Source organism: Oryzias latipes, chromosome 5 (assembly GCF_053564925.1).
Source record: "Oryzias latipes strain Hd-rR chromosome 5, Olatipes_Hd-rR_3.1".
NCBI classification, from domain to species: domain Eukaryota; kingdom Metazoa; phylum Chordata; class Actinopteri; order Beloniformes; family Adrianichthyidae; genus Oryzias; species Oryzias latipes.
The window spans coordinates 11,287,779-11,311,628 of NC_136241.1; the positions used below are offsets into that span (position 1 = coordinate 11,287,779).

The window sequence follows — 23,850 nt, forward strand, 5'->3', positions numbered from 1 at the left end:
CTTTGCCTGTCTGGACGGATTTGGGTTTAAGTGTGGGTTTTTGACCAAATGTGTTTAGCTGTTTAGCTGTTTTACTGTGTATGGCCTAGTTATTTTGTCCAGTTATGTTTACCGTAATTTCCGGACTATAAGCCGCTACTTTTTTCCTGCGCTTACAGACCCGCGGCTTATTCAGTGACGCGGCTTATTTACGGCCATGAACGTATTTTCAGTTTCAGAGCATGGATTGAATGCTTACTCAACTCCAAGCATCAAGTCATTTATGTTTGAACACAACTTCAAGCAGCCAAACAGCATGGACTTGACTTCAGGTCTTAGACACTTCAGTCATGGTTCAACAAAAAGAAACATGCATGCCCAGCCGCATCCCAGAATCCTTTGGTGCCATTAGACCCAATGTGCACGTGATCGCCACTACAATATGACACAGCTTTCAAGTTAAAAGCAGCGTGAAAAAATCCACCATCACCAACGGGTTTGGAAAAGTCGGTGAGCTGCGTGACGGAAAAGCTGCAATCTGCAGCTTGGCTGCACGTAAATATGTGGGAATAACATCAGCCTTTATTTTGTCGGGACACGACTGGAAACACAAATTGACGTGATCGTTTTAACGGTTTCTAGGGACTGAGCGGAATTTTACTTTGAAAAGCTCACACCGACCCACAGCCGCCGTGTGAGCTGGAGACTTGTTCTCCTGCTGCTCGTTCACATTGAGCTGCGGGACCGATGGCAGTCTGAAGGCTCCCACACGTAACAACACATCCTCCCCTCATACACAAAACGTACAGTATTAAGTCCGACCACCGGCGCAATGGGGACGAAGCGCTCCTCCCTGGAGCCGCCCTGGCCAAGGGTGTCGGAGAAGATAGGAAGGGGAGACGAGGAGCGCGCGGGGCGAGCGCGGAGCGCATAGGCGTCCACGGAGCAACAGTGTTTGTTGTGGAAGTAAACTTATGATGCACGCGTTGCGCTGAGGCGCGCGCTTTTAAGTCGCCGCTGCTTTATTTTACTGGTGTGTTTTTTTAACCAGCCCTGTTCCTACCAAATTGCTGCTGCGATACAAGCGGAAGGAGAGCTGTTCCCATTCGCCCCACCATCCACTGCTGCTCCTTGCTCATTCTTAAACACGTACAACAGTGTGGCAAGCCGGGCGTTGGCCCCGCCTTTAGCCCCTAAGACTCATGGGAAATGGGGAATCGCGGAGGTAAATTTCCTCATCATAACTGAGGGATGTAATGTTGATTATATGGTTACTGTTTGTAATTTTATGTATGATAGCTCAATTGTCAATAAGTAAAAAAAAAAAAAAAAAAAAAAAAAAAAAAAAACCATAACTGAGGAACTTGTGAACAGAAGTCACATCCATGCTGTTTGGCAGATGTTGGCGTATTCAAGTCCATGAGCTGACACAAGGCTGTTTCCTCCCACATTTGCACCCAGTCTGGGAGTCAAGATGTTCTTTGCTGGGCTGACTGCGTTGCGTAATGCATGCAGCTTGTACACTGACCCGGTTTATGTATGAAAGAATTAAGCTTAATATGTGAAAATGAGTGGGTGTGGCTAGTAATCTGGTGCGCTCTATAACCCGGAAATTACAGTAATTCTTTCTGCACCATGAGTGAGAGGGAGGGAGAGGATGATGAGTTTATTAAGCACCCTTACTCTCCTACAGTATGATGTTAAAGTTGGAAAAATGGTGTAAAACGTCATGCTGCAAATCTATATTGTGTCCTTCTTTTTAGAGTTATAAAAATGAGTATATCTGCAGGCTCTAAACCTGGGGTCGGCAAACCAAAATTTTGAAAGAGCCAAATTGGATGAAAAAAACAAAAAACAAATATGTCTGGAGCCGCAAGATATTAAAAGCCCTATTTAAGCCTTTAATGAAGGCAACACATGCAACATGTATCTATATTAGCTATATTAGTTTACTATCAAAAACACTAACACTAACTAGACTAAGTTGTTACAAATACATAATGAGCATTATTAACGATTAAATGTTTATTTGCCCTGCAGTGCATTCTGCGGAGAACAACGCGTCATGTGACTGCTCTGTTATGCAAGTTTAACTTAATTATAATATCAATGAATTATGTTTCATTGCTTTGATAAAATTAAAGAACTGTAATAAAGAAATCCGATTTTTAAGTCATTTTTATTTTGAGGATTCGAAAAAAAAAGCAATAAAATGAAACGTGCGTGCCACATGACAGTCAGCTTGCGCTTGAATGACAGAACAGCTTAAAGCATTTGCGGCGCCTGCAGACTTTCATTCAGCTCGTTTAGGTGGCTTGTCACAGTCATATCTACCAAAAAGTGCAGCTTTTCGAGCCACAGTATCTTCCAGTTGCGGGTAGTTAAGGTCTTTGCTTCTCAGGAACGTTTTCACGTGTTCTAAACAGACGACAAAGTGACGCAAAACGTCACCCCTGGACAGCCATCGGACTTTGTTGTGTAGCAGGAGATCAATGCACGGAACTGACGGTGGTTCGATTTATATCAGCCACCTGCCTAGCCGGCCGCTAAAAGTAAAAAAAATAAAAAAATAAAAAAGCCCTGCTGGTAGAAACGTGTGTCGCAGGCTATGACGTAAATTTTCATTGACAGAAATGTTGAAATTGTAGTGGTGGTCATGTGTATTTTAGGTCTGTTAGCAGCAGGGCATTTTGGGATGTGGGATGATCTTATTAGGGCTCAGCAGGAGCGTTTCTGTTTGCCCGTGTTTCTTTTCATATGGCAGTTTTGTTGTTCCACCTTGGTTTATTCTTCTTGCTATGTTGTTTCTTTATGTTGCACCATGAGTGTAGAAGGGAGAGAGGTTGATGACTCCTGTGCAATGTTCAATGTGGTGTGTGTTCAAAATAAATGGGCTTGTTAGACCGGAAAGATGTTGCGCTCTCAGCTTCTCTTTATCCTCCACTTCTCCACCCAGGGTTACCAAGTCGAGTGTAATTACGCTAACTCATATCCGGACTTGTGGAACCGACATACCCAGAGTAAGCAAGTTCCGGGGGATTTCAGCCAGAGTTCAGGGTTAAAGTTAGTGTAGTTTAATCTTGCTTTCTGCAATACCCCCCTGGTCTGCTGCATTTTGAGACCTCCACCACCAGCTCCTGACAATTTTGTCTGGACCCGACTGGTATCACAAATTCACATGATTGATTGCACCGTTTCTCAGGACTGTTCATTCAAAAGCCACCTGCTCTGCTTGGAGACGCAAATCTCCCGGGAGACACGGTTCTTCTGAGTCCGGCAGCTCACTCACGCAGAGCAGACGGACGGATGGACACTGGCCTGAAGCCTCCTTCGTAGTGCATACTGTAACAAAGGACCCTTCTCTGCCCGCAAACAAGAAGCTACAAGTGCGGCTGCTCCGAGGCCCCCGAACACTTATTGCAGCTGAACAGTTTGGTACCTACACCAATCATTTATAAATCAAAACTCCCAACAGAAGTCTTAGAGCAATGTGTGTGTGCCCGATTATGCAACAGTACTAAAACAATTGATCAATCCGCTGGCACGGGTTACTAGCGCACGGTTTATCAGAATTTTTTTTTTCTTTAACCACTGGTACCTGGGGGGCTCCGTAACAATGAAACAGAAATAAAGAAATACTCAGAAATGCAATTGTAAGCGTAATTTTCTTGTCCTCCATTATGAGGAAAAATGCTTCAAGAACATGTTAAAAACAAATGTTTTAATGGCGCGGGTCTTTAGGCAATTCTTTACAAATTACCCAAATGCTTTATACTAAAAGGTATTATTTTAGCTAAATAAATGTTTAACCAAATACTCCCAGAACAATATTGTTAATGTTAATCACCAACATTGTTTTATTCTTCTAAATGTTTACCCTGTTAACCAGTGTAAAACTGACAGATTCACCCTTATTAGTCTGGGGTTTTTTTGAGCATTTTTTTTTTACCTTTAAAATTGTTTTTATGACAAAAGAATCGTGTTTGGGCCATAATAGTTCTACTATAAACTTAAAACTGTACCAAAAACTAAATTCAGAACATTTTCTCTTTTTTTTTTTAACTACAAAAATTGAGATCAACCTGTGTGTTGTTATGAAAACACAGGTTGTGTTATGTGTCATAACTCTTGTTAATTTTATTTTAAACCATATTTTTTTAAGCCAAAAACTTTTTAAAACCTTTATGTTACATATTGAAAGAAAACAATACGAATGGGGGAGTTGGCGTCGATCCTACATGTGATTGGCAAACTCACCACAAAGAGACTACTCAGGGTTAAACACTTCAAGAGTGAGACTTTTTGCAAAATTAGCAAATGTTATAGCTCAAGTGTTCAGCTTTCTGTCCTGACATTTAAAACATTGACTTTTATATGTGCACATATTGGTCCCTCAGCTTTGCTGATTGTGGCTTTTTGGTTGAGAATAAACAAAAAGTAATGCCCACAAGAAAATACAACAATCTTGAAAGAAACTGACTTCAGCAAATTAAAAACGTTCAAGTGTTTTTCCTGCTTCATCAGAAAATAAAGTGAATGTGTCTGCAAGTGCTTGGGGTGTAGGAGCATGAGTTCTAAAAAGGGCTCATCTTTCCTAACCATTTAGCAAAAGGAATATGGCTGACATACGTTAATTAAGTTTATATTTATCAGCTTTAACTTCTAAGTTCACCTGAAACCTATAGGTGTTTGTCTGCACTTTGTAAATTGTCTTTGCAAAAACTAGATCCAGTTAAAAACATTTTGATCTTTTTTTTTTTTAACTTGTCCTGTCCAACAGCTGGGCAGACAGATGAGAGCTGAGGGCCTCTTGTGTTGGACATATTTTACTTTAACAAGAGGGGTTATTAATCTTCAGACAAACCAAAGGCATGACTGAATAAACCCCTTTTGTAATTGAGGCCAAACTTTATTAATTTCAGTCATGTTTGAGAATCTTTGGCGTTGGACAGGACGGAAAAGGAAAGGAGGGAAGAAGAGAGAGGGATGCTAGGGGGGGGGGGTGATAGTGGGAGGGGGGGATAAGACCATGTAGCAGCATAGAACAGACAAGTTTACTGGTTGTTTATCATTACGGTAAGGTTCAAATGTAGTAGAAAAAGGGCGGGGCCTGTCCACACACACACACTGAAATGTTATCAACACACCTGCTAGCTGTAAACATGTCCACATGTCAACATGTACACAAAACAGTGTTCACACACGCATACCTATGCCTTTAAACCAACTAGGGTGAGATCTTTCATTCATTCAATCATGCAAACTATTAGTGCAAAGTGAGCGAACACCTGTGCTCAGGTGAGTGTTTATGTTCTTCTAAAATGGATGGTGGAATGTGAAAAGAAGGAGGAGGAGCGCCCAGCCACCCCCACACCCAGACCCCCGCCGCAGCGGCAGCCGGAACCCCCCAACGCCACACGGCAGCAGGCAGGGGACAACCAGCAGGACCGTCGCGAAGCCCCCAGAGCTAGAGAGCAGGGAAGCACGGGGGAAAGAGAGCGGTGCCCCAGCCCAACCAGGAGAGCAGCCCCCCCCCGCCGCGCCGGAAGAGCCCAACGACATTTTGATCTTAATGAAAACTTCAAAAATGTTTTGTTCAAATAAGGATATGTTGTTGTTAACATGTTATTCTTAAAATAAAAAAGAAGCTAAATTTATTTATTAAGATACATTTGAAGAATATTTCGAAAGTTTAGATTAAATTATGAGTTTCAGATTGGAGATAAATCAGTACATGTCTGTATATTTGACTCAAATGTCTGAGTCAGCACTTGACAATACCTAACAAAATCTTGCTTTTGGATAGACAACATAAACATTTGTGTTGCACATATTTTTTTTTAGCTATTAAAATAGCCAATTCTAAAAATCTTACATCAAGATCAATAACAAAATATCACCTGTACATGTTAACCAATATACAGATCTAGGGGATTATGCTAAACAGAAAGTAGCCTAAAAAAATACACAGCACAGTAGAGCATGTTGTAAAAGTGGGATTTGCCTTAGATGCAGAAAAAAAGCTATAAGTGAGAGTTGATGGGAAGCATCATTAGCTCACATGGCTGAAGTCTTCATGCACACAGTTTGAGATCATCTATGCTCCTCATGGGGTTAAAAGCCTTGACATGATCATAAAAAGAGCATTACAGCAGCAAAGGGTAGTGTTGTTGTAAGCTGTTGCAAGTGCAAATTATTGACTGACAGGTTCTAAACACAAAAAAAAAAGCATGCCAGTGTGGTGCTAAGTTACAAACTGACATGTTGGGTAAAGGCTAAATGCTGGATAGGACATTTGACAACATTAAGTATGCAAGTAAATTAAATGAAGGACTGAATAAAAACTGAGGTAAATATGGAAATCACATTTTGTTATACTTTAATTTAAGAATATTGGATTTCAAGCTTCATACCAAACTGATAACTTGCAAATGACAGTAATGTTTGCCTTTTTTTGTGGAAAGTCATGTCTTAGTTTTGATTTGATTGTAGTTGTTATTGTGTTATTGTGTGCATGTTTGAGCTGAAAATATCTTGTTCGGTTGTTTAGCTTGTGCTTCTCTCTGTGTGAGGGATCACAGCATGCCACAGTTTCCAATCATCTCAGCTGCTTCTGGGGGAGTTATTTATCTCTCAGTATCCTTTGAGTTCATGGTTTTCATTTAAATCAATCTTTTTTCTTAAACTTCTGCTGCTGTTTTTATCATGTTTCAGGAATGTCGTTTTAGGGTTCAGGTTGTATATTTTTATGTCATGTTGTAGTTACTGTGTTTGATCATCTAAATGACCGGCAACCAGTATGATGTGGAGTCTGTATGTGGGAAGATCTTTCCATAAATACTTTTTCCTACTTTGGACACATTTGCTCATGTTCTGAAAAAGTGTACAGCAGCTTTCCATCAGTGTTTGCAATTTTCAGACACATTCTCTGCTGTTGGTTATTTCTTGTGGGTGTGAAGCCAAAAAGATGTTGATGGTTATAGCGTGGAAGTGGTGAGGTACGTTCAAGCGACCACTTCCAATGAAATGTCTAAGTAAAGGCGTGTAAAAACGCGTTGCGGGCTTCTGCGTTCAAAACTTTCCCCTTCAAGTCGCTACACAAGTTTTTACCTGATCCAGGTAGCAGCAAGTATAGGAGAGGAATAGCAGAAAAACAAGAAAGGGAGTGGCAGGTTTGGCCAAATAAAGCATTTTTGAACTTTTTAGTTTTTCTTTTTTTTTGCTATACAGTATGTCATGGTAAACAAACTACAAAGATTAAGACACTTGTTTACTTGTGTTTTTTTACTATAGAGGACTAAAGATCAGTTTTCACATTTACATCAGTTGTATCTATCAAACCTTGTTTTTTTTATTTTTTTTACTTTTTATTTTTTAAATAAAACGTAAATAAACATATACACAACTAAGCAGGCAAGATATTCTTGGAACATAAAGTTTTTTTTTTCATGTTTTGGCATGTTTGCAAAAAAAAAAAAAAAAGCACAAAGGAAAACATTACATTTCTAAATCCGCAGTACTCTTCTATTTGTATTTGTAACCAGCATTACGCCACAGGGAAATGTGGAACGCTAGATGCATGGTTCCTGAGTAATAAATTGACCTACTAACAAAGTGTGCACACTGAGGAAAGATGGGTGGCTGTGTGTGTGTGTGTGTGTGTGTGTGTGTGTACTATGGCGTGTATACATAGATACTTGTGATCTTTAAGAAGCATTTTGTCTTTGTGTTCATGATTCTGTTCTTGTGCATGAATGTGTGCGTTAAAAAAGAAAAAAAAAATAACACCTGCCTTGCACAGAAGGACACTTTTCCAAGGTCGGTGTGAAATGAACAGAAATTACACAGCTGCCAGAACCTATTACAGCAAAGTCACACTGCACAGGGCTGCCCAGTGGGCAAAGAACATTCATTGAGTCATTGAATCAAGTAAACAAACATGAAGTGGGGCTCACACATCCACATTTACGGGTGGATCTACTCCACAAAACACACATAATCATGAAATACAATGTTCTTTCAGTTTGTCATAGTGACACACTTCTGTGTGATTTAGCGAAAAAGCTTTACATGTAATGTTTATAATAAAAAACATTACATTTGCCATTTGCAAACCCCTTATAGGAAATGTTCCAGTCAGTTTTTTGTGATCAGATGCATTATTTCTTTGGTCAGTGGCCTTGTGGTTAGAGTGTCCACCATGTAACTATAAGGTTGTGGGTTCAAACCCAAGCAGAGTCATACCAAAGACTTTAAAAATGGGACCCGATGCCTCCTTGCATTAAGGGGTTGGATTGGGGGGTCAAGCCACTTAATGGTTCCCGAGCTGTGTCTGCAGCTCACCGCTCTCCCAGGGGATGGTCATTTTGCACACCTAGGTGTGTCACAGATAGTGGGACTTTTAAATTCTGTACAGAGGTTGCATCAACGTTGCATGACACCTGGACCACAGGTGTTAGATCCGTTCCACCAAACCCACGACTTGACAATTCTCATTTATGTCTCCAAATGATCTTGAAGGGGTCTCACGTGACTAACTGACAAGAGAGGTATCATTTAGGATTTTAGCAGTGTGTGTCAGTTTTTAAAAGTAGCATTTTGTTCATTTTTTTGTTCATGTGAATTGTGTTTTATCAATGAAGGTCATCTGTGAAGGTTTTTAGACTTTTGAGTGGCTACAACTCGGTGAGATACAACCCAAATGAATGTCAACCATATCATAAAGTACTCCCCAAAACAAACTGACACAATTAAGCAGTCCTGAATACAAATTTAAACACTGACAGAAAAAAAACAAGACCAATTTTTCAAAGTAGGTTAAAGTTAACATGTAAAAGAGGAAGAATTGTGTAATTTGCAATCCCCTTTTTTATTTCAAACAAACCAGTGTCTCACTTGTAAGAATCTTTAAAATCAAGAACAATACGTACAATGACATGCTTTTATTGTTTGTTTAATCCAATGCGACACTTGTAATACATGTAACACTTGATATAAGATGATGCGGTGTGAACATGTGGTTTGAGAAGAGAACAGAATGTATTCCTCTTCCTTTTTTTTCTTACTAACCTGATGCTTGAGCTTCTTCAATCACGGTTGTTAAGAATTTGCTGCCCCCTGTTGAAACAATGAGGATAACTTTGGTGTGATGTCACACAGAGCCAAAGAAAAAGAAAAGAGAAAAAAGAGCATAACAGAAAAAGAACAGTCCTTTTGTTCTGAAACGAAACCCTCTGACAGCAGAGAAATAATATCTCAAAGTCTCTGGCTGACCTTTAGCCGATAAAAGGGAAAAAATTGAATAAGTCAAAATGGATTCACTCCTTTTATTACATTTTAAGCCTTTTGTGATGCATTTTTGTATTAAAAATACAATTAAAATTGTCTCACTCTGCTCTCAATTGTTCAATGACCACTTCATGGACTTATAATAAAGACAAATTTAAATTAAATATATTATTCCTCGATTATCTGTGATTTAGTAGAATATACAATTGAAATATGATCCTCAGCATATTATGACAGTATGAGAGCTTCAAACTCAAATACAAAAATATGCTTTTGGTATTCCTTTTTAGTAATCTTTTTCTTTTGGTTCTCCATGTTTGCTTATTTTTGTCCTTTGTCTCATGCTTTCTGTTTGCTTTTGTACTCGGTGGGGGCTCATCCAATGCCTGATGTTATATTTTGATGACCTCAGAGCCGTCAAAAAAATATTATAACAAACCAATGTTTAAGCTACAAGAACACCAAAGAAGAACCAACTTTGATAGGTTTGGGTACTGCTAAATGAAACAGTAATTTATTAAACTGTTATTCCTTTGAATAGTTTGTTTTTAACTAGCCAAACATAATCTAAAATGGCAAAGACTTAAATGATGGGAAACCAATATTTTTCTTAAGAATTTTCCTTTTTTGCACTTTTTCTCCAGCTATCACAGCAACGGGGCTGCACAGTGTTGTTTTTCCTTTATGATGTCACAGGCTGAGTAACTGTTTATGTGTTAGCCTGCCAGAGTTTGTCTGTGTACTCTGAAAGGTCATGAGTAAATCTGCATCGTGGTCCATATCGCATCTACTAACAAAGATTGGGAAAACATAAAATCAGTACCTCAAGATTAAACTAACTGCTGTTGGTTAGTTTGCTTGATGGTGTGAAGACATGTTTACATCTATATTTAGCTTCTTTGGATTAAACAATTTGTAGGCCAGCAACTACGAATTGATCAAAACAACACTAATTGGTGCACATGTGTGTACATTTGTAAACAGCAGGACTCACTTAGTTGTGACACTCACACAGCAGAGTCTGTTTTTGAAATCCTGGGTTCTTGCATACAAAAAGAAAGCCTGTCTTCCACCTGAGCCATAAACAGCCCAAATGTCCTTATAGGCTACATAAAAGGTTAGACCATGATGGAAATTTAGAAAAATTTAGTTTTCAGAAAGTTTTATGAAACTTAGCTGTGCCTTGAAAACTTCATTTTCCATTTCCAGTTTTTGGCTGTCTGCTTGCATTTTGCATTAATTCCTGTTCTTTTATCAGCTATTTATGTATGACAACAAGTCTTGTGTTCTGTTAAACGCTTTAATCCTTGTGCTATCCTAGGCACTTTAACATTGGGAGTTGGGTCATCTAGACCCACTAGACAGTGCGCTGAACCTTTTTTCTTCAATGATTTGTGAACCTCACTGGTGTCCATGGATTACATGAAATTTTTCCACCTTTATCCAGCTTTGTCATGGTAGGGAGAACACGTCAATGTAAGGGTGGGGTCATCTAAGATAGCACAAGGGTTAAAAATAAAAACCAAAAATATTTTGAAAACTGCCTTTTGTTTTACCTCAAATAAAATACAGCAAGACGTTCTTATTTTTAGCATTTAAACATCACACATCATATAGACACAGTCTTTTAGCTTTTACGAGTTAATTATTTCTCAATCAAGTGGATCGTTATTAAAACAAACAAAATCCTACAAATCTTTGACCTGTATTTGTTAATAATGCTTAGCACTATGTTTATTTGAGTTAAATTACTGAAGCTTTTCAAAATGACAAAAAATAAGTTTTACTTGAAAATCTGGTACATGGGATTTTTCTTGTTCAGAGTTTCCATCGGCTCACAGCCTTTAGTAATCTCTCTGGGTGACCGTTTATGTTCGGAGTTCTTCTCAAAAGAGAGCCATGGATTACTTTATCGTTTTCTTGATCATCACAGAGAAGACTGCAAAAAAAAACAAAAAACATTTCCATTCAAAGAAACTGTTTTTATGCAGAGTGTTTTCTACTCAGATGGGGAAAACATTTTGGATTTGATAAAAGCTTATCTCCAAAGAGAGGGGTAGAAGGACTTAAAGAGCAAATTTGCACCACTTCACACACAGTTTTTTTTCTTTGTAGCCCAGAGAGGAATGCAAAGCTGTTTAAAAATACTCAGATATTTGCTGCAGAGTCCAGAAACTTTTAGCTTCTTAGGCTTTCCAAGTAGCTTTTATGCAGAAGAAAGGAGAAATAGCATCATTCACATCCCATGTTGGATCCAGTGAATCTAAAGCCTTAAATCTAGCAAAACTGTAAACTTCAAGGAATCTTTAATCACACCTCCTCAGACATACACACACATTTTGTTCATTTTGTACCATAAAAGGTGCCAAAATCATGATACTTTCATGGGAAAACTCAGTTTGTACGAGATCATTGCAGACTAGATTACAATTGTCTGTGAATAAGTTTCGGACAGTTTATGTAAAAAAAAGTCTAGTTTTTAATATATTTTCAGGAGCTGAAAAAAGGTGGTCAGACTATACTTACTACTTTATAACATTTTAAGCCTTTTTTGATGCATTTTTGTAATAAACATGAAACTAAAATGTACTCACTGCGATTTCAATTGTTTACTTACCACTTATTGGACTAAAAATGAAGATGAGATCAAATGCCACCTTAACATTTAAAGATATAATTTATCTATTTTTCTTTGGCGTAGTTGGACCTCCAACTAAGATTTTTTTCCCAACTCTGGGACAAAAAAAATGCTTCTGCTTATCCTCTCCAATAAGCCTCTTTTTTTTGATTCTCCATTAAGTCTGTCTTGGTTTTCTATATGTATTTGTTTGCTTTTGTGCTCTGTAGGAGCTCATTCACTGCACGATATTTTTTTGATTAAACCAAAAGCTATAATTGACAGGCTAAGTTGGACCTTCTGCTGTTACAAACCACCAAGGCGATTCCTGTCCAAAAAATTGGTGTTCCCACGCAACTTTAATGCTCGGACTAAGTTGTGATATAACCTTTGTGCTATCCTAGGCATTTTAACATTGGGAGTTGGGTCATCTAGACCCACTAGACAGTGCTCTGAACCTTTTTTCTTCAATTATTTGTGATCTTCACTGGTGTCCATGGATTACATGAAATCTTTCCACCTTTATCCGCCTTTGTCATGGTAGGGAAAACACGTCAATGTAAGGGTGGGGTCATCTAAGATAGCACAAAGGTTAAGCATGGCCGTGTTGAGCCTCCAAAGCTATGACAAAGAGATAAAGTGCTGGTTAGGTTGTCGGACAATCTAGACTGAAGATGATGATCCTGACCGTTATGAGTAACAAGCCCAGGAGCAGGGGTCTGTCATGGGAGGCGGGGCCTGAGTCGTTCCCATTGGCAAGGTTTTTTTTTATGTGATGGCAGCGTTGTTGCAGAAAAGCCCACAGAGATTTTACACTGGCTTTTTTCCAGAAACATTGACAGGACTTTGCAAAGTCATGTTCTCCAAACTTTACAAATGTGACACTGATCAGTATGTGAGTCCTGATGAGGACAAACATGTAGATCATTTGGAAACTATAGTAGATATAGAATGCCAGAAAATGTTCCGTCATGTTTGAAATATTGAAAATTTAATTTTTTTTTTTGGTTGGGTTATTGTAAATGGCTTTAAGTTGGCTGATATGAAGATTTTTATTTACAGACCCACTCCAATCACCTTTTGATCTAATTTAACCCTTGTGCTATCCTAGGCACTTTAACGTTGGGGGTTGGGTCATCTAGACCCACTAGACAGTGCTCTGAACCTTTTTTCTTCAATGATTAGTGAACCTCACTGGTGTCCATGGATTACATGAAATCTTTCCACCTTTATCCACCTGTGTCATGATAGGTAGAACACGTCGATGTAAGGGTGGTGTCATCTAAGATAGCACAAGGGTTAAAAAGTTATCCAGTGGTCTTTTAATGATGATTATGCCATTTTTAGGCAAAATCAAAAAAAACTCTGTCACATTCTGGTAAGTAGTTTCTACAAGGAAGAGGTGGGAGTTCATTAGAAACTCGCCCCTTTGAGTTGTGGGCGGTATCTGTAGAACAGCAAGATAAACAATGTGAATAAAGAAATACACAGAAATGCAATTTGAAGGAGTTTGAATGTTTGAATTCACCTCAAGAACAGCTCATGTTAAAAATAACGAAGAATGCAAACTCATTTAAGAACCAAATAAAAACTCAGAGCCTCTGCTTTACCTTGTTTCATATTTATTTTTAAAAATGAGAAAATTGACAGTTCAAGTGCCTTGTGATTACCAAAATTTGTGTAAAACAGTCCAGAACAATAAAACCCTTTCATTATGTGTCTATGACCTGATCGTTTGAGCATTTCAAAGGTCAAAACAAAACATGTATTCTCTTTATTACAGCAATTCTGTTTTTCATCCCAGAAAATAGGCCACAGGTGTCTATAGAGATTTTAACATATACATCGATGTGATCAGTGTTAAAAGTTTTATATAATTTCTGATCCATACATCTAATAACCAGAACAAACATTCATAAGAGGGGTAACATACCCAGCCCAGAGAGACCTTGACATCTATTAAAAAGCGCCCCATGTGTGGAGAAGAGCTTCAGTAATGTGTTTGATCAGTTTCCCTTATTTTCTATTGGCAATACACTTCCACAAAGCCTTCATTCAGTTCCTCACCTGTTTTCTTCCCCATCAAAAATATAGACGATTTTAATCCTGTCTGAAATTTTCCCCTGATTGCTTTCCTATCAGCGTATAAAAAACGAAACGGAAATGAGACAGTTGGACGAAGCAAGGAAGCGTGCAGTCATTTGAGAGCTGAGGAGATCTGAACAATGAGACCCGCTCACGGTCTCCCATCACAAGTGACGCTGCTGACAGAGACCGTCCTTTCACCCCTGCAGTGGCTCAGACAGCAAAATTAAAACTGGAGGCTTCTCAGCCTCAGAATAAAAGGTCACAGTCATGCAGATCAGTAGTGAGAACGTCTCTGAGACATTAACACAAGACGAAATGCAAAATACGAGTTTCATTTTGGACTTGTGCGACCGTTCAAGCCAGGCGTGCACTGAAAAGAAGCCAAATAGAAGAGACACACGGAGAAGGAATGGGAAGATAAAAGAGAGTGGCAGTGAAGAAAAAAGATTGGAAAAAGCATGAAAAGAATAAGGATGAGAAGAAGACAGATGAGGTTTGAAAATTGCCTCCATATGCAGGGCAGGTCATAAAAATGCAGGGTTGCAGGCACACCTCTCTGCCAGTCTGTGTTAGCCTCAACGTAATTACTGTGAATGGCAGATATCCATGACTTATACCAGAGGGCTAGAAGAGAAAGAAGTGTGTTTTAGACTCAGCCTGCGAGTCACATACTTCCATTTGTAGCCACAAGAAAACCAAACTATAACAGATTTGAACTTTCAATCCCTCAGCCTCTCTTGTGTGCTATCTGTTTGAATCTGACGATGTGTTGTTGTGATGATATAAAGTCTAATAATTTCCTTCATTAAAAGCATGACTGCCGTGTTTTTTTGCTTGTTTAGAAAAAGGTTCTTCTTCCTCTTTCGGTTTTTCCCATCAGGGGTTGCCACAGTGAAACAACCTCCCATTTGAGGATGAGTTGCATGGTTAACTTGGCAATGTTTTACGCCAGATGCCCTTCCTGATGCAACCCTCTCAATTTATCCGGGCTTGGGACCAACACAGAAGCAGAGAAGGGAATAGGGAGCAGCCCGGATTTGAACTCTCGTTTCACAGATGGAAGGCCCCGCAAACCAGCACGAGCTAAACTGGCTCCTTGTTAAGAAAAAGGTTAAATTGTTAAAAAGGGCTCTGATCAGATAGTGTCTAAAATTCCAACATTTTTCAAAACAACAGTGTAACACAGAGGGGACTTCAGTGATCACTGCAATATCAAGAATAACTGTAGCTTTCTTACTTACATAGCTGTGTTACCAAACTTAATATAGAGGCTGAGCACTTTGCCATCAAATGCAGTGTAAGCCTTGTTTCAAAGGCACTAGGAAAACTGGAACCATTACAGACAACGTACACTCAGACGTTTTAGCCACTGAACGCATGTCAACACACATCTTTGACGGTTAAAAAGAAAACAAAGGAAAACGCTGCTTTAGTCACAATGTTAATCAAAACAGTGTTATTAAAAGTTTGTGCAAAACAGAGACAAACATCATTACAGGGTTTTCCCATTTTTTCCTTTCCTTTCCTTTTCTGGTGCATATACTTTTTTTTTTTTTACAAAAGAAAAGTCATTTGTTTCATGTTGCTTTTCTGTGTAGTGGTTGATAACACTGCTGTGGCTTCACTTTGTTGAACTTCTCATACAAACAACAGGCAGCTGGCTGATCAGTCAGGCAGTCTGTTAAAAATGTGTCTCCTTCTCTGAAACGGTAGATATTTTTCCATCTGCTTTTGCGTCGTTGGCGGCGTAGGGACTTAGAGCAGCGAGTTTCCCTCTCATTTTCAGGTCGGGGCTGGGAGTGGTCAGCTTCTTTATTCTCTACAGAAAGCCAAGAAGACAAAAGAGTATTAATGTCTTAGAAATGCTCAGTTGTTAACTAAACTAATAGAAACCATGTTTTATTTTGTCCTTGTTGTAATTACACTATTTCTGTAAGCTAACCAAATTCAATCTAAAGGTTTGTAACTACAACTAAAGTTATACATGCATTGCTGCAACATCACTTAACATGATTTAATGGAAACAAGACACTTGAAATAAATCGACTTGATTCTGATTCTATTAAAAAACACACAGTTTTAGGCATGGATTTAAGTATTTGTTTTAGTTTTAGTTTTGGTGGACAAAAGGGAGATAGGGTTGCACAACTCTGGGTTGTCCTTTTGAAATTTATATCAACTGGATGCATCAAAGTCTGTCATGGATGAAAGTCAATGGCAGACTTGTGTGTAGTCTGATTCAGTGTGTACATAAAATTTGGACAGTGCAAAGAACCTTCAGCTTAATGTCACAGTTACTGCTCATTTGTAATAGACACGGCTTTAACACAAGCCTCCAATGTTACTTTTACTCTGCCACAGACTAATGCACTCAAAATAACAAGCATGTATAAAGTGATTTCTTACTAGAATATGCTGCCAAAAAACATAATGGTAGTAAGTAGTCATAGTAATTCTAAAGATAATCGGAAGAAGCCAAAAATTTATAATGAAATTTCGCTACATAAATGATTTATCTCTTTTCATTTAGGAATTTAATACATTTTACAATTTTGCCTCGTTTGTCTTTTTGAATGTATGGAATTTTGAAAAACTGTAAAAGACTATGACTATGTATTAATGGCATCTTTATTTATAACTCTTGTAATAAAGTAGTTACTTTTAGCAGGAAGGATAGTATTGACATTGGTAAAGACTAATAGGGATCCTTAAATAAAGAAAGACAAAGATAAAAATCCATTCTGTGTTGGTGACATTAGTAAGTAAGCTCTGCTTTCTCTAAGCTAAACCATTCTTAGAACAATAACAATGTTTGGGAAAGCCTTAGTCACGATGTCACTATTTTGTGACAGCATCCGTACGTAGTGTGTGCTTTACCTCAGAAAAGGTGCCTGGAGTCTTCCAGATCATCCAGATCATCCCCACTGGGATGCAAACCATCGAAGACATGGCCATGAACCAGCCAATACCATAACCCCAGTCAGGGTAAGTGTAGACGTTGTTGTACTTCAGAGGTTTGTACTTAATCAGAAAGAAAAGAAATATTGCCTAAAGGGAAAAAAAAGACATAAAAAAAAGAATGAAAATGGTTTTGAAGAAATTATACATACTATAGCCCAGAGTGTGTTAAAAAAATGCTAAAAACACTTGTGAGTTCATTGTACAAGTTGGTAAACTGTGTTTGTTTTAGAGCAATGTTACATGAACAAGCTTCTACACTGTGGTTTATTCATTTATCCATCTTTTAAAACAGTTTTATCCCTTTCTGGGTCACGGTGCTGCCGGAGACTGTCCCGGCCACCAGTGGGCGAAGGCAGTGGACATCATGGACAAGTCACCAGTATGTCGCAGGGTCTCTGTGGTTTAATACGTTTTTTTTCATGATGATGAAAAAGCTAATAGTTATGTGAACATTTCTCTACTATTTTTTAAATAATCCCTGATTAAACTCAATTATAATAATTAGCAGGAGAGGTCTTGATTTACAAACGAATGCATCACGACTTACAGATACACTGTCATTCATATTTTAATATTGAACATAATCTGGTGCAACCAAATCCAATAGTTTGCTCTTTTAGCTGCCAAAATAATGGCGTTGGGGTGACTTGAAAAATTGTATATGATAAAAGAATATTGCTTGATTCCATATCTTCCTGCTATCAGTTTAACTTTAAAAAAAACTTCAAAAATATAGAAAAGGTCAAAAAAGAACAACATGTCGTTTTTACTTTTATTAATGTTCCTTCTTTAATTCTAATTGCGTCAACTAACATCTGTGTTTCTGTCAAATCGAGAGACGTGAGACTAAACATTACTTTATAGCCTAAAAACCCCAACATTTTTTATCTGTTCTACCCTCCACAATGCCCTCCACAATCAGTTCAGAACCCAAAATTCATGTCAATGCATCCATCCAAATAAATAAATCAAGGTCTTGTGAATGGCTCTGTCTGTCATCCCTGGTGTGCTCATCTGTGTCATTGGATCGTGTTGATGTTTTTGTGTCAGCTCTGGACTCACAGCACAGATGCCCGGGGTTAGGATCATCCAGCACCATTTGATGAAGAAGATAGGTTTGTAGCCAATCATGTCCTCGATATTAAGATAGAATCTGTCACTGCCTGAAAGGAGATAGGTCCTGTTACGTTTGTCTGCAGGTAAAACTAACATTTTAAGGTAATCAATGCCTTTTGATTGTGTTTGCCCACATAAAAAATCCTGCATGAAAGACGCTTTGTTAGCAACTGACTGACATGACAGTTCAATGTTTAATCCCACAGCAGTCAATATAATTGTAGTTTTGACACTCTTTAAGCCTAAACTAATAGTAATTGTTTGTATTATGATAAATCTTTGAATAGGAGAGAAGAAAATATCTGAAAAAAAGAATAATTATACTGTTAAAGTACTAAAACCGTATATAGGCTCACATAACTCAAAAAATCATTTTTAATGCATTTGATACAATTCTCCAGCAGAGGGCAGAAAAGAAATATCATTCAATTGGAGTGGTGGCACAAAGCTTTGTGCACTTGCCTCTTTTTCCAGATATGTGAGACAGATCTAGTGTACAGTAGAATAGACAGTTTCAATAGGTGTCCTTCTGTTTCTTACCATAAACCCAGCCAATACATATGGACTCAAATATGGCCACAAATAGCAAGCACATTCCACTTGCAGCGTACGCGTCAAAAAGCTGAAAGACGTACATCCCTCCCTGATGAAACAAGACAGGTTGTGAGTTGTTAGTCACAGTCACCCTGCAAACATCTGCCTGGGTGCAAATATGAAGTAAATCAGGCATGCCTGACTTTGCTTATCAGGGTCTGGACGGCAAACTCTTTCAGTAAACAAACACACAGCAAACATTGGAGCTCATTCATTCCCTTAAAATTAGGAATTTATCAAGCTGCAGCCGTTTATTGATTCAGGTCCTTCAAGATATCATTACTGCTGAATGCTTTAATAGAATATCAATACCTTCAGCTGTGCAGTTTATTTTGCAATAGTTTCTTTAAAAATGCAATTCAACCGTAAAATGAAACAATACTCAAGCACTTAGTTATGGAATAGATGAATTTAAGGTTCAAATTGATTTAGGATAAACCTCAAACAAAAAGATTAAAAATATTACGCTCACTATCCAAATATACTTCAATCAGCTCTGTTAAACTCTTCTTGGAGCTGTAAAGCTTCATTTAAAGTTCCTTCATCATAACTTGACCTCTCTTAGTTTATGGAATTCACATCATTTCATCATTCCCGCCTCCTCAGAAATGCATCCCAGATCCAACAGTGAAACTGCATTACAGTTTTAAAGCGCTCAGAATACTGTAAAGCCACTAAACTATATTTGATTCTCCTTCAAGCCGTTTGTTACACTTTACTGGTCTTGACTTCTTGGAGGCTGAAGGGAATAAAACATGAAGAGTGCGGGAAGTTGTGGGAGTAAAAGCTAAAGGCAGACTACTGAATATTTCAACTCTAAGACTGACAAAGCACTGAAAGTGCCACACTTCAATTTTGTGTTGAACTCTTTTCATGGGCTTCATGGCTTTTTGAAAACACCTGGACCCACACAGTCTGCATATACTGGGGTTGAAAAAGGGCAGTACATATAGAAACAAGAAAAACCTTTGAGTGGCTGAAAAAACCGGTGAGAAAACCAGGCCTTCTATTTGAGCATCATAAGGATGCAGAGCACACAAAGGTTGCAACTAAAAACAGACCATAAGGCAGGGAAAGAGGCCTGTTTTAATTATGAGTGGTTTTATTAAGGTGTTCATGTAAACACAGCATCAAATGTGATGTTACGTAAAAAGAAGTCTGGCTAAAAGGTCTTTATGTCAAAGAGAGCTTTTTTTTTTTTTGGCCGACTGGAATTGACCTTATCTATAAAAATCAGATTAGCTGAATGGGACCCAAAAAACAATTAGAAGGTGATAGTATAACAGAAAGTGCAACAGACAAATGAAAGAAAAGTTAATATGACTAGAAAAATTGTACGATTTTCATGCCAGCACAATTTGAATAACATCCCTTTTGCGCAAACTGTTGAAAGACTGAATCCTTGCAAGTTAGCCTTACCTCCATACACATGATGAGTCCTATGAAGAAGGAGACCACAGACATGCCGAGGATCAGCAGCTCCCGGCGGTAGCCTCTTCTAAACGTCTCTGGGTACATGTCCACCACAGCTGTTACCAAACTCTCTACGCACACAAACTAAGCACAGACAAAAAATATACATTTCATTAGCAAGTGATCTTTTGTTTAGATCATTACACTGTTTTGGTTTGTGGAAAGCATCTTTTATTAATTTGGTAAATTATAAACCACGCCACTGCCCAATACAGTATGCTGTTGATTCTAGTTTTCCGCAGGTTTAATGGGGTTGGCGTCTTAACAAGTGCAGCAGCTTGTTGTTTAACCCAGTTACAATTTTAAGGCAAACTGTTCTTTCTGCTAACAAGAACAGTAATGTCCAGTAAAGGCGGATCGCTCCCCCCGGCCAGCTGTCGCTGTCGCCCCCCCGAGCGCGGCCAGCCCGCAGCCCACCGCTCCCCTCAGAGGATGGGTCAAATGCGGAGAAGAATTTCCCCAATGTGGGATAAATAAAGTATAAATTATTATTAAGGCACTTATGTAAATTGAGCTTTTAGGTAGGCTTTGTTTTAGACCTTCAACAACATGTCAGCTGACTCAGATGTAAAAGGTATCCTTTTTAATTTTTTATTCAATATATTGTTGCTTAGTCCTGTGCGGGGTCAAAGGGGTTGTTGGAGCCAATCCCAGCTACTTTAAGGTAAAGTTAGGGTTCACCCTGGACAGTTCGTCACACATTCTTACTTTTAGGATACATTTTAGAGTCAACAGTGAGCCCATGAAGCATGCTTTTGGATAGTGAGAGGATGTCAAAATGCCTGGAGAAAACCCACACATGAACAAATAAACTCTACACAGACCCAGTCAGGATTTAAACCTTCTTGCTGGGAATCAGCAGTGCTGACCACCAAACTGCAATGTAGTTTTAAATCAACCACAAGTGATGAATAGACCATTATGTTTCACATTCTGCTGTCCAGGTGAGCCAAGTAGGCTCAATATCCTGTGTTCTTTACTCAGTGAACATAGCATGTATGGGTATTAAACACTGACCTTACGAAGGTCCTTAATTAATGCTGCTACCATTAAAGGCTCCAACCAAAAGGCTCCACAAGTTGGAGAGCTTAAAGATCCACTCCATTGACAATTGTGTTTTTGGTATTTTTAACCCTTGTGCTATCTTAGATGACCCCACCCTTACATTGACATGTTCTCCCTACCATGACAAAGGTGGATAAAGGTGGAAAGATTTCATGTAATCCATGGACACCAGTGAAGATCACAAATCATTGAAGAAAAAAGGTTCAGCGCACTGTCTAGTGGGTCTAGATGACCCCACTCCCAATGTTAACGTGCCTAGGATAGCACAAGGGTTACAATGTTCTTGTGGCAGTTTTCTCATGATGGAAGACATATAAAGACAATTAAGCTTAAAATTGTGTGTCTGAGTATTTTTTTATGCAAATAGTTACTTTGTGCCAACGGTACCGCCCTCAACTCTGAGGCGAATTTCTAATGAAGTCCTGCCACTCTGCAGAAACTATGTCCTAGAAAATGACAGGTTTTTTATGTTGGCTAAAAACGGCATAATCATAATTAAAAGACCACTGGGAACGCTTTTAAAATATATCAAAAGATGATTGGAGAGGGAATTTAAATCTAGGAAAAGATACTGGAGGGTGATGTGATATCGATATCTTAGAGGAAGAACAGGATGCCTTCACTTCCTTATCAAGGGATGCCTTATGTTGTTAAAGATATCTCCTCAGCTATTAGCACTCTGGGCAGTAGCATACACAAGCTTGTAGACTTGTTGAATATTCAGTGTTGTAGCTAATGGGACCACTCTGGCTGTTTAGGATGTTTTATATTGGGCAACAGTGGCTCAGGCGGTTGATCAGGTTGGCCTATGATCAAAGGGTGGGCGGCTCGATCCCCGCTCCCCTCAGCCAACTGTCGCTGTGTCCTTGCAAGATACCCCGCCCAGGGTTGCTCCACTGGTGTGTGAATGTGTATGAATGTCTCGGTGATGGTCAGAGGGACCGTAGGCGCAAACTGGCAGCCATGCCTCTGTCCGTCTGCCACAGAGTGCTGTGGCTGCATCAGTAGCCTACCAACACAAAGTATGAATGATGGGTGATTGAATAATGGAAAAACACAGATAAATCCAATCAATTATAATAATTATTATTTTTATATGATATGATGTGGTTTTCTAGCAGCATATTTTTGCATTCAAATCAACAAAGCTTTACAAAAAATTTAGATGTGCATATAGATCATGTCTTTCATGTAATCTAGTTTGTAGGGGTGTAACAATTCATTTTAACAGCAATGACAACAATTTAACAACAAACAAATTTGTAGTCAATATGAACGATCCAATTTGATCCAAATCAGTCACTTAAAATAAATCCAGGAAGTTCAATAACTGTGACTCAGAGGGAAATACCTGGGTACTGAACAATGCAGGTGAAGTTTTCCAGATTCCTTGTATTTCTTGCAAGATAAATTAAGTGTAAATTAAATATGTTAACAAACAAACGAGTAAACAAGAATTCATTGCAAATCCATTCATTTCATCATTCATCCATTCAAGTTTAGTCCACTATTGTTTTTTCCACATAAAAATATTTCAAACGGAACATTGTTAGAACATTCTGCCACACTTTATGGTCACATGTCTTTACTAAATTCACATGAACTCCACACGAGCATTTTTTGCAGTCATCGCGTTTAGGGTGTCTGCTATGATGGAACTTGGTAGTTTAATCATAAATAAAATAAACCTGCATGCCTCGATCCACAATGTATTTTCCAATATTGGCAATTGATTTCATTTTTTAAACTTTTTTTATAATGGTATAGGTTGATTTGAATTAATTTGATTTGGTTAATAACAGACAGACTGATCTGGTTGGATCGAAGGAATCTAAATAAACTCATAAATCAATCATTACACCCCTACAGTCTTATTTTACCAACAGAAATCCTCAATCGAAAGTGCACATGTTGTCAAAAGGTAATATTAATAAAAGTTTCATTAAAGCCTAATGATGATCCACACTCACCTGACTGTCAAGGCCCAAGAAAATCAGCATCATGAAGAAAAGACAAGCCCAAAGTGGAGACAGAGGCATCATTGTTACAGCTTTGGGGTATGCAATAAATGCTAGTCCTGGACCTACATTACAATAAACACAAACACAATAAAAAAGACTGAGTTTACCAAGACAAAACTTTTAAAAGTTTATGTAACATAATTAACTTCTTTTGATGGGTCTTAAAGTCTTCAGTTGATAAAGCCACAATATTCTTAAATAGTTTTTTGAATTGCTGTCAAAGCTTGCTGTACTGAATTTGAAAAAAACAAACAAATAAAAACTCATTTTTCAAATCACACTACAGTCAAATCTGTAAAAAGTAAACACTTTGTGATTAGAATACTTAGACATTGAATAATAAGGCATAGTCTCAAAGCAGGAAAACATCCTTCTTTTAAATTATTCAAGACCAACAAAAAGAACTAGTTCCATGAAAGCACATGATGTGTGAAGCATTAAGATGTCCTTCAGGTCCCCAGAGAAAAACATTTCAACTATCTCGCGCTGTGAATTCCCTAAATCTTTTATACTGACTTTAATAAATCATAATGCAGTGGTCTAAGAGCCTGTGTGAGGAGTTTAGAGTTATAAAAATGGTCTGTCTGCTTTACCATAGTCTGATGGATGATGCACGCTGCTAAATCCTGGTTAAATCCCCTTTTATCG

General features: G+C 38.3%; 1 protein-coding gene across 2 annotated transcripts in view; it reads right to left on the bottom strand.

Annotated features, from left to right (window-relative positions):
- Positions 1-13,489: 13,489 nt before the first annotated feature.
- The window catches only part of slc6a11b (solute carrier family 6 member 11b), a 33,451-nt gene continuing 23,090 nt past the window's right edge, over positions 13,490-23,850 (bottom strand). For both annotated transcript variants that reach the window (XM_004068653.5, XM_011474841.4), the window contains exons 10-15: positions 23,152-23,264; positions 20,063-20,200; positions 18,590-18,692; positions 17,996-18,096; positions 16,850-17,020; positions 13,490-15,791 (exon numbers count right to left, since the gene is read on the bottom strand). In XM_004068653.5, the coding sequence (XP_004068701.1) occupies positions 15,654-15,791; positions 16,850-17,020; positions 17,996-18,096; positions 18,590-18,692; positions 20,063-20,200; positions 23,152-23,264 (764 nt within the window). In that variant the 3' untranslated portion in view covers positions 13,490-15,653. The remainder of the gene's footprint in view (positions 15,792-16,849; positions 17,021-17,995; positions 18,097-18,589; positions 18,693-20,062; positions 20,201-23,151; positions 23,265-23,850) is intronic.